Here is an 18,944-nt window from a genome sequence, read left to right as displayed (position 1 = left end):
TCACTTAGCAAATTAGAGAGCTGTTGTATATTTAGCTTCTTCTTTCTGAAAGTCTGATGCGCAGTGTAATATGCTACAGAAAAGGTAATCATTTGATCAGTACTTACAGTACACATGAACATCAGAATGAAAACCGTTGTAACTTGGTTTCGCATGTGATTGAAAAGAGTAAATCAAGGAATATGTAAAGAATGAAGACGGGTAGAGTAAAGAAGAGTTTGCACACACAGATTGTGTAGGTAACGAGTCCAAAATAAATGGTTCTCAGCAGTAGAGTTTCTTTAGTGACCTTATCATTGATGGGAATGAAACCATGATCGTCCTTCCATCCTTCCTACATGACAGATACAACTGCATAGTATTTGCAGGAGGTACAGGTGATTGTCATATCAAAGATGTGAATTAAAAGCTGGAAGAAAGTGCAGACCCAATTACAGTGGACTAAACACCCCCACCCCCCAACCATAGGTCTCGTGCACCTTTTGGAAGTACATGTGCGATGAGCATACGGTCCCAAGGCATTGCAGTACTCCCTCCTTTCTTTTGCTGTTATCCCAATCTTTCTTATGTGACTTGGTCTGTAGGACAGCTTCGCTCCTGACATCTTCGCTTATTACTGAACACTGATTATGATTGCTTATTCTGCTTAGTCATACTTTCTGCCCCTTGTTCATTTCAGTCAATTCAGATTTGGTCTCCACTTATGGGTCTGTCTTCCATTCTCTCAAAATTTTACAGTAGTTTTGGCTGTGCAGGGAAAGGCACCCAATGTGGCACATTTTGCACTCACTGGTCAGTATTCTCTGAAGTACCTCTTGTGTGAGTGGACCAGATTAGGTGCCCAAGCATAACACAGTAGCCAGTCCATTGTGGGGATGGGAGATGTCACACCCGTACATCCGTAGCCTCTGGCGACATATGGCTGACACTCTTGGCGTCAGAGCTGAAAACTGAAAGCCTTTTACCACATACTTCACCTCGGTGATAGATGACAGTCCTTATGACAATCTTTCCTACCTCACAGCTTAATGTGTGGGAAGCACTACTTGCTCCTAAAACAGTAGAACATATTTCGGCCTCACTTTTGGTAAAATTGATGATATTGCTGGTAACATGCAATCTAAAATGCTGAACATTATTTACAGTTTATATCCTGCAGTATTTTGAGCTACATTGTTAAGTCTGTTATTCGTTTGTGTGTGTGTGTGTGTGTGTGTGTGTGTGTGTGTGTGTGTGTGTGTGTTTTGTTGCTGTTGTTGTTAATCCATATTCCAATTTCTTATCTTCAGATTGACAGCACAAAACCAAGTGTGACAGGCAGTGGGGAAGGAGTTTTAGCTAACTTCTTCAATTCACTGCTGTACAAGAAGACAGGTGGTGGGCCACAGACACCAAAAACACCAGGTATTTATCCCATTCTCCCCATTCTCCCCCCCCCCCCTCTCTCTCTCTCTCTCTCTCTCTCTCTCTCTCTCTCTCTCTCTCTCTCTCTCTCTCTCTCTCTCTCACTCACTCTCTGAAAGCCCTGCTCTGCCTCCCTTATTGCTTTTGGATCTGGAAGGTCAAATTTTTTTAAGTAAACTTATCTTAATGCACGTATTGCATCATATGGCTCATGAGTGAGTGTAGTCTTGATTTGTGTATTTATATAATTGGTAACATTCAATTAAACCTTACAGTTCGTTTGTTACATTACAGCATATGACCAACTATTTTTATAGGGACCAATTTTTAATGTCTGTGTGTTAGTTTTTTCACAAATCCTCGTTGTTAAGTTGTCTGTGTAGTTCTGTTGTTTAATTAGTTTTAAGAATTTTATTTGGCAGTTAAAAAATGTAAATTTCAAATTTAGCAACACATTGTTTACAGAGTAGTTGTATAATGAAAAGAATGCTGGGTTTTGGCAAGAACACACAGAAAATGTTGTGGGGAAGGCGAACCAAAGATTGTGTTCTATTGGTGGAACACGTAGAAGATGCAACCAGTCTACTAAAACTGCCGACACTAAGCTTGTCCATCCATCCTCTTTCGGAGTACTGGTGTGTAGTGTGTGAGCCTTACCAAATGAGATTAATGGAGTACATTGAGGAATTCAAAGAGCAGCAGCACATTTTGTATTATCGAGAAATAGGGGAGAGAGTGACACTGACATGATCCAGGAATTGGGGTGCACATTATTAAAACAAAGGCATTTTTCGGTGCGGCGGAATCTTCTCATGAAATTTCAATCACCAAGTTTCTCCTCTGAATGTGAAAATATTTCGTTGGCACTGACACATAGGAAGAAATGATCATCATAATAAAATATGGTAAATCGGAGATTGCATGGAAAGATCTAGGACATATTTTTTTCCGCACATTGTTTGAGATCAGAATAATAGAGAATTATTGTGATGGTGTTTGATGGACCCTCTGCCAGGCATTTAAATGTGATTTTCAGAGTGTCCGTGTAGATGTGGATGTGGATGTAGATGTAGGGTGAACACCTCTGCAAGGACAGTGGCTAGTAAATTTCTGTGATCTTTAAAGTGAAGTATAGAAAAGATGATAGGCTTGCTTTACTATATGTAGATTCTTATGGAAAATATTGCCTTTTTTACTGTAAAGTTCTTACTGTGCCAGTTACTGTAATAGAGGCTGTTTCAGTTCATGTTCCCACTTGGGGGCAGCTGGGTGCCCACAGGTACAGGTGGGGCAGTGGTGGGGAAAAGGTCAGTGGGCACGTTTGGTGATGCGTTTAGAGCTTGTGCAGAATGTATGCCTGGTGGGTAGCCTACACTAGCTGCGCCTGCCAGCAAATGAGCTGAGGTGTGCACAGCAGTGCCCACACCCTCTGGGGCAGCACTGGAACAGCCTACTCTAATACATATTACTAGAGAACTGATAATTGAATACGTAATGGTTTCTTTAGTGGTTGTTGTAATACTGGTTACCATTCTAGCTGTTTGTAAGTTTATTGGATTCTCCCTTCTTTTTTCCCCTCTCTTCTGAATGTGGCAACTAAGATTTGTATTTTTCCTTTGTGGTAAAAGTGGGAGACATGTAGCCAAAGATTTCTTTAAGGTTTCACAAACCAATTTCTAATGGATCAAATGAAGTCTGTAAGACTGTTAGATTCCTGAAGAGGGGCAGCAGCCTTTTCAGTAGTTCCAGGGGCAACGGTCTGGATGTTTGACTGATCTGACTCTGTAACATAAACCAAAATGGCCTTGCTGTGCTGGTACTGCAAAAGTCCGCAAGCCGTGGGGTACTGTGAAAGTCTGATAGCTGTGGAAAACTACAGCCATAATTTTTCTTGAGGGCATGCAACTTTACTGTATGGTTAATGATGATGGCGTCCTCTTATGTAAAATATTCTGGAGGTAAAATAGCCCACCCATTCGGATCTCCGGGCAGGGAATAGTCAGGAGGACATTGATATCAGAAGAAATAAAACTTGCATTCTACAGTTCGGAGAGTGGAATGTGAGATTCCTTAATTGGGCAGGTAGGTTAAAAAATTTAAAAAGGGAAATGGATGGGTTATAGTTTAACATAGTGGGAATTAGTGAAGTCCGGTGGTAGAAGGAACAAGACTTCTGGTGAGGTGAGTACAGGGTTATAAATACAAAATCAAATACAGGTAATGCAGGATTAGGTTTAATAATGAATGAAAAATTAGGAGCATGGGTAAGCTACTACGAACAGCATAGTGAACACATTGTTTTGCCAAGATAGATACGAAGCCCATACCTACGACAGTAGTACAAGCGTATATGGCAACTAGCTCCACAGATGATCAAGAAATTGAAGAAATTTATGATGAGATAAAAGAAATTATTCAGATAGTAAAGGGAGAAGAAAATTTAATAGTCATGGGGGACTGGAATTCGATAGTAGGAAAAGGAAGAGAAGGAAAAGTAGTAGGTAATATGGAATGAGAGTAAGAAATGAAAGAGGAAGCCACTTGGTAAAATTTTGCACAGGGCATAACTTAATTGTAGCTAATACTTGGTTTAAAGATCGTGAAAGAAGGTTGTATATGTGGAAGAGGCCCGGAGACACTGGAAGGTTTCAGATAGATTATATAATGATAAACAGAGATTTAGGAACTAGGTTTTAAATTGTAAGACATTTCCAGGGGCAGATATGGACTCTGACCAAAGCTATTGGCTATGAATTGTAGATTAAAACTGAAGAAACTGCAAAAATGTACGAATTTAAGGAGATGGGACCTGGATAAACTGAAAGATCCTGAGGTTGTAGAAAGTTTCAGAGAGAGCACTACGGAATGATTGACAAGAACGGGGGAAAGAAATACAGTAGAAGAAGGATGGGAAAAAAAGATAATCGGGAAGTGCAAAATCGCTAAGCAGGGATGGCTAGAGGACAAATGTCAGGATGTGGATGCATATATCACTAAAGGTAAGATAGATACTGCTTACAGGAAAATTAAAGAGACCTTTGGAGAAAAGAGAACCGCTTACATGAATATCAAGAGCTCAAATGGAAAACCAATTGTAAGCAAAGAAGGGAAATCAGAAAGGTGGAAGGAGTATATGGAGGGTCTGTACAAGGGTGATGAACTTGAGGACAATATTATGGAAATAGAAGAGGACATAGATGAAGATGAAATGGGATATATGATACTGCATGACAAATTTTACAGAGTACTGAAAGACCAAAGTCGAAACAAGGCCCTGGGAGTAGACAACATTCCATTAGAACTGCTGTTAGCCTTGACAGAGCTAGCCCTAACAAAACTCTACCATCTGGTGAGCAAGATGTATGAGACAAGTGAAATACCCTCAGACTTCAAGAAGAAGATAATGATTAGAATTCCAAAGAAAGCAGGTGTTGACAGGTGTGAAAATTACCGAACTATCAGTTTGATAAGTCACGGCTGTAAAATATTAACACTAATTCCTTACAGACGAATGGAAAAACTGGTAGAAGCCGACCCTGGGGAAGATCAGTTTGGATTTCGTAGAAATGTTGGAACTTGTTTGGCAATACGGACCCTACAACTTAGAAGATAGCATTTGTAAACTTAGAGAAAGTTTTTGACAGTGTTGACTGGAATACTCTATTTCAAATTCTGAAGGTGGCAGGGGTCAAATACAAGGAGCAAAAGGCTATTTACAATTTGTACAGAAATCAGTAGCAGCTATAAGAGTCGAGGGGTATGAAAGGGAAGCAGTGGTCGGGAAGGGAGTGAGACAGGGTTGTAGCCTATCCCCAATGTTATTCAATCTATATATTGAGCAAGCAGTGAAGGAAACAAAAAAAAAAATAATTTGGAGTAGGAATTAAAATCCATGAAGAAATAAAAACTTTGAGGTTTACCAGTGCCATTGTAATTCTGTCAGTCACACCAAGGACCTGGAAGAGCAGTTGTAGGGAATGGACAGTGTCTTGAAAGGAGGCTATAAGACGAACATCAACAAAAGCAAAACAAGGATAATGGAATGTAGGTGAATTAAATCAGGTGATGCTGAGGGAATTAGATTAGGAAATGATACACATAAAGTAGTAGATGAGTTTTGCTTTTTGGGGAGCAAAATAACTGATGGTGGTCAAAGTAGAGAGAATATAAAATGTAGACTGGCGATGGCAAGGAAAGCGTTTCTGAGGACGAGAAATTTGTTGACATCGAGTATAGATTTAAGTGTCAGGAAGTCTCTTCCGAAAGTATTTGTATGGAGTGTAGCCATGTATGGAAGCCTTCGAAATGTGGTGCTGCAGAATGCTGAAGATCAGATGGATGGGTAGATCACATAACTAATGAGGAGGTGCTGAATCATACTGGGGAGAAAAGGCATTTGTGGCACAACTTGACTAGAGGAAGGGATCGGTTGGTAGGACATGTTCTGAGGCATCAAGGGACAACCAATTTAGTATTGGAGGGCAGCGTGGGGGGTAAAAATTGTAGAGGGAGACTGGAAGATGAATACACTAAGAGATTCAGAAGGATGTAGGTTGCAGTAGTTACTTGGAGATGAAGAAGCTTGCACAGATCGGCCACTGTGGCCGAGCGGTTCTAGGCGCTTCAGTCCAGAACCGTGCTGCTGCTGCTACAGTCGCAGGTTCGAATCCTGCCATGGGCGTGGATGTGTGTGATGTCCTTAGGTTAGTTAGGTTTAAGCAGTCTAGGGGACTGATGATCTCAGATGTTAAGTCCCATAGTGCTCAGAGCCAAGCTTGCACATGATAGAGTAGCATGGAGAGCTGCATCAAACCAGTCTCAGAACTGAAAATCACAACAACTACTTCAAGACTGTTTACTAACTTGTCTCACTTCATGCTATCTTTTCAGGTAAATAAAGAACACTGGTGGAATGCAGTCTCACTTATTATACAGTAACGTACTAATGACCTCAGGTGGTATATTGGTTAAGACATTGGAATGATACTTAGAAACTGGTCTCGAATGTGTGAACTATTGCAATTGACCCCCTCCTCCCTTTGTGTCACTTCATGCAAATTCCAGAATGGTTCCCTTAGTAAGACCACAGTACACATACTTAGATATGTTTATCCAAATGAGATAATGGCCTTCATTTAATGACCTTTAGGTTGGCCCAATGTTTAACTTCAAACAATCCTCCTCCTCTAAAAATGTGCAGCAATCTATGCCTCTCTCCTTTTCCCTTCTGCCCCACCCGCTCAGCCTCCCGTTGCTGCACTTACCATCCCACTATACACTGGAGTGACAAGTCGTGGGGTATCTCCTAATGTTATCGGACATTATTTTGCCCTGTATAGTGCAGTAATTCGACATGGCATGGACTCAACAAGTTGTTGGAAGTTCCCTGCAGAAATATTGAGCCATACTGTCTCTATAGCCATCCATGATTGCAAAAGTGATGCCGGTGACAATTTTGTGTCTGAACTGACTTCTTGATTATGTCCCATAAATGTTCGATGGGATTCATGTTGGGTGACTGTTAGCCAAATTATTCTCTCAATTCGTCCAGAATGTTCTTCAAACCAGTCGCAAACAATTGTAGTCTGGTGACTCCCGCATTGTCATCCGCAAAAATTCCATTGTTTGAGAACAAGAAGTCCACAAATAGCTGAAAATGGTCTCAAAGTAGTTCATTTGCGCCAGAGGTCCCAGTCCATCCCGTGTAAACACAGCCCACACCATTATGGGGCCACCACCCACTTGCACAGTGCCTTCTTGAAAACTTGGGTCCATGGCATCCTGGGGTCTGTGCCATACTTGAGCCCTACCACCATCTCTAACTGACTGAATTGGTACTCATGTGACCAGGTCACAGTTTTCCAGTGGCCTAGGGTCCAACATGGTCAGGAGCTCAGGAGAGCCACTCATGTTGGTCACCTGCTGCCATAGTCTGTTAATGCCAGATTTTGCCACACTATCTTAAAGGATACATTCGTAAAACGCCCCACATTGATTTCTGTGGTTATTTCACGCATTGTTGCTTGTCTGTTAGCTCTGACAACTCTGTGTAAAGGCTGCTGCTCTTGGTCTTTAAGTGAAGGCTGTGACGAGAGGTAATACCAGAAATTTGGAATCTCTGCCAGCTCTTGACACTGTGGATCTTGGAATATTGAATTCCTTAACGATTTCTGAAATGGAATGTCCCATGTGTCTAGCTCCAACTGCTCTTCTGTGTTCAAAGTCTGTCAAGTTCTATTGTGCAGCCATAATCTTGTCGGAAACCTTTTCACATGAACTACCTGAGCACAAATGACAGCTATGCCAGTGAACTGCCCTTTTACGCCTTGTGTAGGCAATACTACCACCATCTATGTATGTGCATATTGCTATATCACAACTTTTGTCACTTGAGTGTATTGTCCCTGCCACATCCCTTCACACACCCAGAGGCAGCACTACGATGTCTTCCCCCACACCTGTCCTAATATCCCTCCCTCTCCTACACCTCTGATGTGATCACCTTGCCATTGGAACTGCTATCCTCCTTACTATGGGCCCTTTCTGCTGCCAGCCAATGCAGTAGTGGGCCAAAAACATTGCAGCAGGTATTCAGAATTGTCAAAGGGCCCTTAAACGTCTCAAGTGACATCCCTCAGAAGATGCTCGTCACTTTTAAGCAGCTATATAATTAAATGCAGTAAGGAGGAGTGCTGGAAGCACTGTATCTCCTCTTCGAGAATGCCTCTTCATCCCAAGTACGATTCAGCCTTCTCAGTCTGCCAGTCTGCTAAATATCAAGAACTGTACCAAGTATATCTGCTGATGTGTTGGTTCTTGCAGAAAGCCTCATGATCTAGTTTGCGACAGAATCAGCATCCTCTTACCTGGCTACTTACTGAATGCTTAAAAGACAAATTCAGGGCATGCCCCTATCGTCAAATTATGTAACAAACCTTTCACTGACGGGTAACTGCTTCAAGCTCTTGTTGTATCATGATACAGCCTCAGGCTGTGATTAAATTCATAACCATATGACTCAACACCTGAATGTTATTGAGACACTCCTTGTCAGGACCTTCAGCTGTATTTGACCTGAAAGTATTTTCCCTTTTGTGATGGTGAGGTAATATGATCATCCCACTCCTTGCTTTCTTGTTTTAATCTCCTCTACCTGTTTCTTGCGTGTCTCTATGATTTCCTTGTCCTCTTTCGTTCCTTGTAGTGTTTGTTGCCTTTTTGTCGTTTTGTGGTTTTCCTTCCTCCCCATTTTGTGTTATAAGCCTCATTAGTTTTATTCTCACCCTTGTGGCATTATTTTAATCGGAACAAAGGACCGATGACCTAGCAGTTTGGTCCCCTCTCCTCCTCTTTTAAACCAACCACCTAACCACTCCTTAAACTAGGTAAAAACCGATCATCTATCTACAGATACTGACCAGTTAGCCTTACCAACGTGCTCTGCTAACTGCTTGAAAGGATTGCTGAGATTGTTAGGCTGTCACATGCAGCTAGTATTTAGCTGACAAATATGGGGTAGCCATGTTAGTTTTTTATCAAAGAAGAATCCTGAAAAGCTGGCAATTGTGCTGGCTTCTCAGATAACAGGGTCTGTAGTTCCACTATCAGCATGACTTCCAGGAGGAATGATAGACAACCAATTATCTGGTTATGTTGGAAACAGCGGTCCAACATGCCTTTTTCTAAATGCCAACATCTCATCCCAGACTTTTTGATCTGCGTAACATGTACCACACTGTTTGGTGTCATCAAATTTTACTTACCCTGTGTGGCTGTGGCTTTCAAGGATTCCTTTATATTCTTCACTTTGTATCCAAGTGGTTGTTTTCGGTTAGAGGTGGTATGTCTCTCAGCTAACAAGAAGTCTAAGAGAATGGCATCCCACAGGGCTCAGTGATGACTGTATAACAGTCTTCCTCATCTCTGTCTGCCCAGCGACATCCCCCTCCCCCCAAAAATGACAACTTTCGCGTTTTTAATTTGTTATAGTTTCCAGTCTCTTTTCTTGGTTGAGTGCCAGCTCCAAGGAGCCATTCAAGGGAATACTGCTTGAACCCTTTCCCATGGCTTCCAGTTCTTTCCCGCCAAAATGAAAGTCAGACATTTCTGTCATCATGGTATGGTCTGTCCTGGCCCAGGATTGTAATTGGGTATCCAGTGCTTGGACATTGTTGCACAGCCCTGATTTTTAGGATTCTTTTTTGATATAAAAGCTAACATGGCTACCCCATATTTGTCAGCTAAATACTAGCTGCATGTGCTAGCCTAACACACTCAGCTTTCTTGCCTATACCTATTAGTGTGTGCATCACACTATTCTACTCCAAATTTACCAGGCCCAGGTCTTGTACCAGGTGGACTATGCTTGCTGGGTTTATGGCTCAGCAGCACTTTCAGCTTTGAAATTATTGGACCCAGTCCATCTTCCTGGAGTAAGAGTGGCCACTGGTCTATTCTGGACTAGTCTTGTAGACCGTCTCCTTGCAAATGTGGGTATCTTCCCCCTTCATTTCCAACAGTGCCAACTCTTGCTCACTTACGCAACCACTATTCGACAGTTTCCTAATCATCCCATTTCTTTTTGCATACGAGAAGAACCAGCCCTCTGACATCTGCCCTCAGATGGGGGTTACCAGTTGGAGTGCACCTCGCGACTCTGCCACGACCTCTGCCTTTCTGTTGTGACTTGCCGATCTTTCAAAGCGCCGCCGCGCAGTTATGCGCGTCCTCTACATGCGTCGCTGTCTGCCAGCCATGCAGCAGCAGTGCCACGTAAGCGGCCAGCCAGCGGCCGCTAGACTCGGACTCAGTTATGATTTGACTGTTAAAAGTGACACACGTCTTACTCTGTTTACTTGATCTGTGACTTCATGTATTGCGTCGTCCTTGAAATATATTTGTTCAACTTGAAGTTATAACAATTGGCGACGAGGTAGTGAATTTTTCTTTTTCATTGTTGACCCACGTGTTTCCATGGCTACTTTAGAGCAACTATTGCAAGGTCTCATAGAACAGCATACGCTTCTCACAAATGCTATTCGTGATTTCGTCATGGCATCCAATGCGGGGCGTATCTCGTCGTTGTCTCTACCTCCTTTACCTCCTTACGACGAGATGGCGGAAGACTGGTCTGATTACAAAAAACGTCTTCGACAGCACTTCTTGGCATTTCATGTCGCAGACGACCAAACATGTAAGTCTCTGTTCCTTTCATGGATTTCACCTCAAATGTATCAGTTGTTGTCGCAATTGGCTCCTTTGAAAGATCCTGCGTCTTTGTCCTTTGCTGAAATGTGCTCACTTCTGTCCGTTTATTTTCAAAAGCATACGCATGTGGTAGCCTCTCGTGTTGCATTTTATCGTTGTCAAAAACAACTAATCAATCCTATTGCACTTGGGCTGCTGCACTTCAAGGCCTCAGTAGAAAGTGTCAATTTGTTACTGAAGTTCACAAAGAATCCTACGCCGATTCCATGGTACGGGATGCTATTATCCGGTCGGCGCCCGACAAGGAACTTAGGCAATGTGCCCTTCAGGTGGCAGATCCGACTCTCAAAGTCCTATCCATCGTTCAGTCTTTTGAAATTTCTCGTGCCGCTGGAGCTCAAATAGAGGCATGGGGTGACGTCGGGGAAATACAACCTCTGTGCACTGTTGACAATGTGTGTGGCGTGTCCCCACCGGCCGACGTGGCTGCAGTACGCTCCCAAGCGCAGCCTTGGCCTAACCGTTAACAAACCTCTAAGAAACTGCAGCAAAACCCACGGCAACTTCCTTCATGTCTGCGTTGTTTTACGAAACATTCACGAGAGGATTGTCCACAACGTTGGGCCGTGTGTCACAAATGCAAAAAAAAAAGGGTCTTATGTTATCCGTTTGCAAATCCGACCGCATACATGATGTTCATGAACATGGCTCTGATTCTGATTCTGTGTTTTCTGTCAATTGTACTTCATCCCTTTCAGGGAAGTTATTCCTCACTGTCCAAACACTTGGTCGAGATGTCCTCTCTCTGTGAACTTGTATGTTAGTGGCACACCCAAGTGGAATTCATTCAGAATTTTTGATTGGTATACCACAGATATATCAAGTGAATCTTGCAAGGTAATTTTCTCATTCCTGGAAGTAACTAAACTATCACAGTGCCACTAGGTATGTTCCACTACGTTTTCATGACCCTATCATAGTCGTGGCAGTATGATTATATTTCGAGAGGCAGTGTTTTTCTTGAGCTAACAATTTAGGAGTGCATCTGGACATCAGTGATGCAGTGGTTTAATTGCTTTTCCTACGGTGTCATGCGGAGTATTCTATTATTTACAGTGAGGAAGAAGAATGGAAAGTTCCACATACCACTGCAGTACTATGAAAGAAATTAACGTAATTCACTGAGCTACAGATCTATTTCATTGACAACAGCATGTAGCAGGACATGTGAACAAACAATTCGTTCCAACATTATGAAATACACCAAAATATATTGCCTGTTGACATCAAACCGGCATGGGTTTGTAGAGCATCACTCTTTTGTGACACAGCTGGAACTTTATTTGCATGATGTACTGTGTACAGGGGCTCTCAAACTGGCTCCGTGTTTGTAGATTTCCAAAAAGGATTTTGATATAATTCCTCATAAGCAGCTTTGCTATGGACATCCCATCAGTTTCTGCACACTATGATCTTTCATAAATGAAATAGAATCCAGTCGCTCAACTGAGACAATAGTCTGTAGGATAGCAATGTGGTTGGAAGCCACTTTTGAGGAATGATAATATTAGCCTCTTTGCGACCCTATAAATATGGAATCAATTTGAGAGCCCCTGTACACAGTACATTATGCAAATAAAGTAATTGCCAGCTGTGTCTTACAAGAATGATGCTTTCCAAATCCATGCTGGTTTGCTGTCAATAGGTTTGGGGGTATTTCATAACATTGGAACAAATTAGTTGTACACACGTCCTGCTACGTGTCGGTCAATTAAATGGATCTGTAACTCAGTGAAAGCCACTAGTGCATCATTGATGCACAAGGTGCACTCCTAAATTGTTAGCTCACTCAATAAAGAGACTGCCTCTAGAAATATAATCATCCTGCTACGACTGTGATAGGGTCATGAAAACATAGTGGAACATGCCTAGTGTCACTGTGGTAAGTTTTGTTACTTTCTGGAATGACAGAATTACCTTGCAAGATTCGCTTGGCATATCCGTGGTACACCAGTCAAAGATTCTGAATAAATTCTACTTAGGTGTGTCATTGACTTGTCAAATATGTGTTTACAGACAGGGCAGATTACTTTCATGCAGCAAATACAACTAATCTCGTTGTCTACATTGTGAATTATCTGTAACAGGCATCACAAGGGCAATGAGGAGGCAATGAATGTTGCAGTTCGCCACTTGCTCCATGAAACTGTAAAGAGTAAGAGGCAGTAGCTCTCAGTTCCAAACTGGCATGACAAAAACATTTTACCTCCTTTGTGAGAAAGCTACAAACAGCTATATTGAAATCAGAATGACATCTTCAGAAATTTTGTGGACTTAAGTCGTCTTGCTATGTTCAATAACCAGTAGGTCTAGAGGTCAGAAACCTAAAATACTGTGGAAATGCTACTAAAAATACACAAATCTGTTAATGAAATCGTATCACTGAATATTCTGTTAAACTGTTTCATTAAGCAACTACCCTCACAGTTACTGTCATATTTACGTTGTAGCCTTGTAAAGCTACTTGTGTATGAAGGAAGACTTTGTTTAATTAAGATAGCCATTTGCAGTAAGGTATTATGATGAGACACCATTGCATTAGTATAGTACATATTAATAGCATTTCCCATTAGGTTGTAGAACAAAATAGACACAGATATCAGAGAAATTGTCAACAATATATTCCACCTCATTATCAAAAACCATCTGATGGTAAGCATGTAGTTTTTCGATCCCATTCATGTAGTGACTTGCTGTTTCCGAGGTAAGCCATCTTTAAAGTGCAGTTGCCAAAACAAAAGAAACAAAAACAAGAAAAAGAAAAAAAAAAAAGTTTCTTGGGGGTTGATCAATTAGAGGTGAGAAAGGTAAACACATGCTGGTGCCATATTTGAAGACGTGCGGTAGGCGTGTTTGCCAATCAAGCTCCTTAGTGCTGTCTTCCAGCTGGCATTTGTTGCTCTGCGACTGCAAGGCGTCTCTTCTGTTGGCAACAAATATCAGCTGCGAAGGACACATTCTTTTGAAGCAGTTCATAATGCAAAACACTTTTGTGCCACAATATATATCTCAATAACAATACATTTTGTGGGTGTATACAGGCTATTGTTTGAGATAGTGTTTGTTATAGCTTATACAATATTTTCTCCTTAAGGAGTTAGCATGTGGTACTTAAAATTGCCATCAGGCTGCACTGATTTATGTTTACAGTGACCTCCTTAAATCATATTATAGTAAACGCCAGTATATCTATCCTTCGAAAAACACAGATGACTTCCTTCCCCTTCCTTCTCAGTTCGAGATTCTGCTTTGCGTCTAATCTCATTTTCAATGAGACATTGCACTGTAATCATCCTCCGTTTCTTTCAACCTCAATATGACTACTGAAGGCAAGTATCACGCTGCAGTTACAGGAGCAGTGGTTTCAAATGGAGCCACCTCAACATTCACGGAAATAAATGCATTATTTTGATTATTACTGCATTACATATAGTATTAATGTAAACAGAACAGTATTCTACATTTAATACATGCATAAAAGTTACCTAATACAGAAGAATACAGTCACAATTTGAGAACAAAGACGTTCGCGCACAGCGTACAAAAATGGCTATCCAACTCGCCTTACTTCTTGCTAATATTTACAGATATTGAAGCAGTTCCAGTGACAGCCGCTAGAGGGCAGCACCAACTAGGCTGCTGATTTGTGTCCCCAAATGTAGCCACTGCGCTTTTGCCACAAAATGAGAAAATTGTAGGTGGTTTCAAATGGAACCACTTCCCCTGAAAGGGTTAAACATGTCCATTCACTACTGACTGGAACAAAGTTGGGTTAGTTTTGGCTGTCAGAGGTGGAAGTCACTGCTTAGCAGAAAGATACTCTAGTAAGCTTGCTTACCCTAGTAATGTTCTTTTAGTTCATGAACTAATTGTCATATAAGGCTATAGGACCTTCATGTGTTGCCCTCATGTGTTGTTTTAAGTTACCTTGAGATTTTGAATATATTGGCACTGGACTGAAATTAGAGCTCAAATTCCAATTTTTCTCTGGATTTGAACTCTTTGAGATGATACTTTCCCATCGCTTCATTGTTTCCTCATGGTGCTAACTCCTCAAAGTGAGAATGAACAATGTGATCCTAACTACTAGTGAAAGAGAATTTGATAGTTGACACCTCTTCGTATAGGGTCAACGATTGCAATATGTGCAGGGTTGGAGTCCCAGGCAGAAGCAGAAATTTGTATCATTGTTTAAGGTTCCAGTAACACCCTAACGGTATGTTTATCACTGCACAGGGAACACCATGAAACTTTATTAACCCTGAGAAGTAACCACAAAAGGTATATGTGTCAGATATTAAGTACATTGTGAGACCTTAACTTTTCCCAGCGAATCTAATGTTCAAATAACTTACGGGTTTGCTGCCGGGTGACGTCGTCGGACACCGCCGATATTTCGACAGGAGCACACCCTGCCATTCTCAAGGCACAAATGCAAGGAAGAAAATGTGCAAGCAAATTTAATACCTCGGTTCATAGAGGAGAAACAAGGAAGATACCACACACAGAATAAGTGTCAACACAACCAAAGATAACCGACGTCAGAAATATCGATGGTTACTATTAATCAACAGGTGAGGTAGCACTAATTTTGTCCCTCTGTTTTTGGAGGAGAGACAGAGCCGGATTCCAAGCAGCATTTAAACAAAATCCACCATCTCTGTTAATAAGGTTGCTTGACAGTCTGATTTCAACAGCCTCCTTAATAACACTATCCCAACAGCTTGACGTGCAAGCCAGACTCTCCATGTTGTTGTATTCCATAGGATGACCGGTGTCAAGGCAATGTTCTGCAATAGCGGATTTGCTCGGCTGTTGTAAGCGTGTGTGACGCTCATGTTCAATACACCGGTCTTCCACAGTCCTGATTGTCTGACCAATATATGACATGCCACAACTGCAAGGAATACGATAGACCCCAGCCTTATGCAAACCAAGATCATCTTTTACGGACGCCAACAGGGCCTTAATCTTGGAAGGTGGTCGAAAAACACATTTCACATCATATTTCTGTAAAATACGGCCAATCCTGTTGGAAATGCTTCCTGCGTAAGGCAAAAAGGCTGTAGACATAGGTGCCACTTCGTTGCTATCGTCACTCACCTGTTGCACAGGAGGCTGATGGCGCAACGCACGTTTGATCTTCCTCTCACTATAACCATTCTGACGAAAGGTGACTTCGAGATGTGCTAGCTCAGCCGCCAAACTTTCAGGGTCTGAGATAACGTGGGCCCTGTGAACCAAAGTGCGAAGTACTCTTTTACGCTGAGCTGGATGGTGACAATTATCAGCTCGCAGATACAAGTCATTATTAGTTCTATCGAACAGGCTGTTTATAAACTACCTTCCGAGGCTGCGGAAGAGGTTAGGAGGGAAGCTTGTCGTGTGTTGACTGGGGCCCGTCCACCCAAGTGTAACATTACAGCAGCTGAGGCAGCTGCTTTACGTTCACTTAGAATGGATCCTGATATTGTTATTTTACCTGCAGACAAGGGTAATGCCACCGTTTTGTCGAACAAGCACGATTACATTCAAAAGATGCAGTATCTACTTTCTGATTCGGCGTATCGCAAAATCGGTGCTGACCCTACTAAGAGTGTTGAGAGAAAGACAAATAGCCTCCTGAAGAAAAGTTCTTTGTCACAGGAGACTATCAAGAGTCTTAATTCTTACTGTGCTGTACCACCTAGATTATATGGCCTCCCTAAGGTCCATAAAGAGGCTGTCCGGTCGAGGCCTATTGTTTCTAATATTGGTGCTCCAACATATCGTGTAGCTAAACATCTTGCTAGTTTGTTGAGCCCACTAGTAGGTAGGTGTGAACACCACATTAAGAACTCTGCAGATTTCTTATGTCGATTGCAGGGATTGCGTTTGAATGACTCTGATATTTTAGTCAGTTTTGATGTGGTTTCACTTTTCACTCGTGTTCCTCTCTCTGATTCGTTGCAGCTAATTGAGGTTAAGTTTGGTGTCGAATTAACAAATTTGTTTCGACATGTGCTGACTTCCACTTACTTTTTATTCAGTGGTCAGTACTATGAACAGACTGATGGAGTTGCAGTGGGAAGCCCGTTGTCACCTATTGTGGCCAATTTGTTTATTGAGGACTTTGAGGAACGTGTATTGGAGTCAGCGACCTTGAAACCTGCGTGTTTTTTCAGATATGTAGATGATACTTTTCTTGTGTGGCCTCACGGTAGTGAGAATTTAAACTGGTTTTTGGAACATCTGAATTCAATCCACCCGAATATTCAGTTCACTATGGAGGTGGAAAAGAATGGATGCCTTCCCTTCCATGATGTGTTGGTCAAAAGGAAGACTGATGGTACGTTGGGACATTCTGTTTATAGGAAGCCCACCCACACTAACTTGTATCTGCGAGCTGATAGTTGTCACCATCCAGCTCAGCGTGAAGGAGTACTTCGCACTTTGGTTCACAGGGCCCACGTTATCTCAGACCCTGAAAGTTTGGCGGCTGAGCTAGCACATCTCGAAGTCACCTTTCTTCAGAATGGTTATAGTGAGAGGAAGATCAAATGTGCGTTGCGCCATCAACCTTCTGTGCAACAGGTGAGTGACGATAGCTACGAAGTGGCACCTATGTCTACAGCCTTTTTGCCTTACGCAGGAAGCATTTCCAACAGGATTGGCCGTATTTTACGGAAATATGATGTGAAATGTGTTTTTCGACCACCTTCCAAGATTAAGGCCCTGTTGGCGTCCGTAAAAGATGATCTTGGTTTGCGTAAGGCTGGGGTCTATTGTATTCCTTGCAGTTGTGGCATGTCATATATTGGTCAGACAATCAGGACTGTGGAAGACGGGTGTATTGAACATAAGCGTCACACAAGCTTAAACAGCCGAGCAAATCCGCTATTGCAGAACATTGCCTTGACACCGGTCATCCCATGGAATACAACAACACGGAGATTCTGGCTTGCACGTCAAGCTGTTGGGATAGTGTTATTAAGGAAGCTGTTGAAATCACTGTCAAGCAACCTTATTAACAGAGATGGTGGATTTTGTTTAAATGCTGCTTGGAATCCGGCTCTGTCTCTCCTCAAAAAACAGAGGGACAAAATTAGTGCTACCTCACCTGTTGATTAATAGTAACCATTGATATTTCTGACGTTGGTTATCTTTGGTTGCTGACACTTGTTCTGTGTGTGGTATCTTCCTTGTTTCTCCTCTATGAACCGAGGTATTAAATTTGCTTGCACATTTTTTTCTTCCTTGCATTTGTGCCTTGAGAATGGCAGGGTGTGCTCCTGTCTAAATATCGGCAGTGTCCGCCGACGTCACCCGGCAGCAAACCCGTAAGTTATTTGAACATTAGATTCGCCGGGAAAAGTTAAGGTCTCACAATGTACTTAATATCTGACACATATACCTTTTTGTGGTTACTTCTCAGGGTTAATAAAGTTTCATGGTGTTCCCTGTGCAGTGATAAACGTACCGTTATTTATTTACATGTTTGGACATTTGGCCTTGTAAATTGGTACTGATGAAAACTTAAGTATTTTACGTCTCTTTATGCCTAGTCGAGTGTCGATCAGACATGCAAGTTTCCTTTGGTTAACAGTGGGTTCAAATTCAGATCAGAAGAAAAGCTCATGTCATTTAATGGGTGTGATGGGACTTGTGCAGCTTCACTTATTGTAATGAAGATTAATTTAAAAGTGTTGAGGATTGTCTAATCTCTAATATCGTATTTTATGATATTTGTTGTATGACGGTATTGGTTTACATCGAGACTGTGACTGCCATAATGAGTATTGATCCCTGGTAGACTCTTCTGGTACCCATTGTGTGTGTCGTCAAATGACTGTACTGGGGAGGGTTTAGAGGACCTGCAACAAAGCTATGCTATGTTTATTGTGTACGGTCAGGTGCAGCCTACACATTGGAATTCAGGGGTGGCCCGCTTTTTGTTCTGTTAAGTGTAAACACTCAAGGACTAAGTTTTCTATGAAAATGAATATGTCTTTAGGTTTACAAAGTATAATAATTCCTAAGTGCTTACACTAAACGTAAGACACTCTCAATAATCTGGCACTTCCACTAATCCGGCACCCATATGTTCAAGGTATGGCCAGATTAGCAAGATTATCGTGTAGGCTCAATAACCAAAAAGGCAGTGAAGATAAAAATTAATGTAAACCATTTCTTTTTGTTTATTTTATTTGTCCTTGTATTATCAAAATATAGACAGTCAATAAATGGCTTAAGTGTAGAATAGGTGTAATGTTAACTTTTTAAGCAAATACCTT

At 41.7% G+C, this 18,944-nt stretch overlaps 1 protein-coding gene across 2 annotated transcripts in view; it reads left to right on the top strand.

The window, feature by feature from the left end:
- LOC126484106 (cytoplasmic dynein 1 light intermediate chain 2) overlaps positions 1–18,944 on the top strand; it is a 109,421-nt gene that overhangs the window by 78,560 nt on the left and 11,917 nt on the right. For both annotated transcript variants that reach the window (XM_050107484.1, XM_050107485.1), the window contains exon 9: positions 1,290–1,404. In XM_050107484.1, the coding sequence (XP_049963441.1) occupies positions 1,290–1,404 (115 nt within the window). The remainder of the gene's footprint in view (positions 1–1,289; positions 1,405–18,944) is intronic.

The sequence above is a fragment of the Schistocerca serialis genome, chromosome 6, assembly GCF_023864345.2.
Source record: "Schistocerca serialis cubense isolate TAMUIC-IGC-003099 chromosome 6, iqSchSeri2.2, whole genome shotgun sequence".
Lineage (NCBI taxonomy): Eukaryota > Metazoa > Arthropoda > Insecta > Orthoptera > Acrididae > Schistocerca > Schistocerca serialis.
This window is presented reverse-complemented; position numbering and strand designations above follow the sequence as displayed.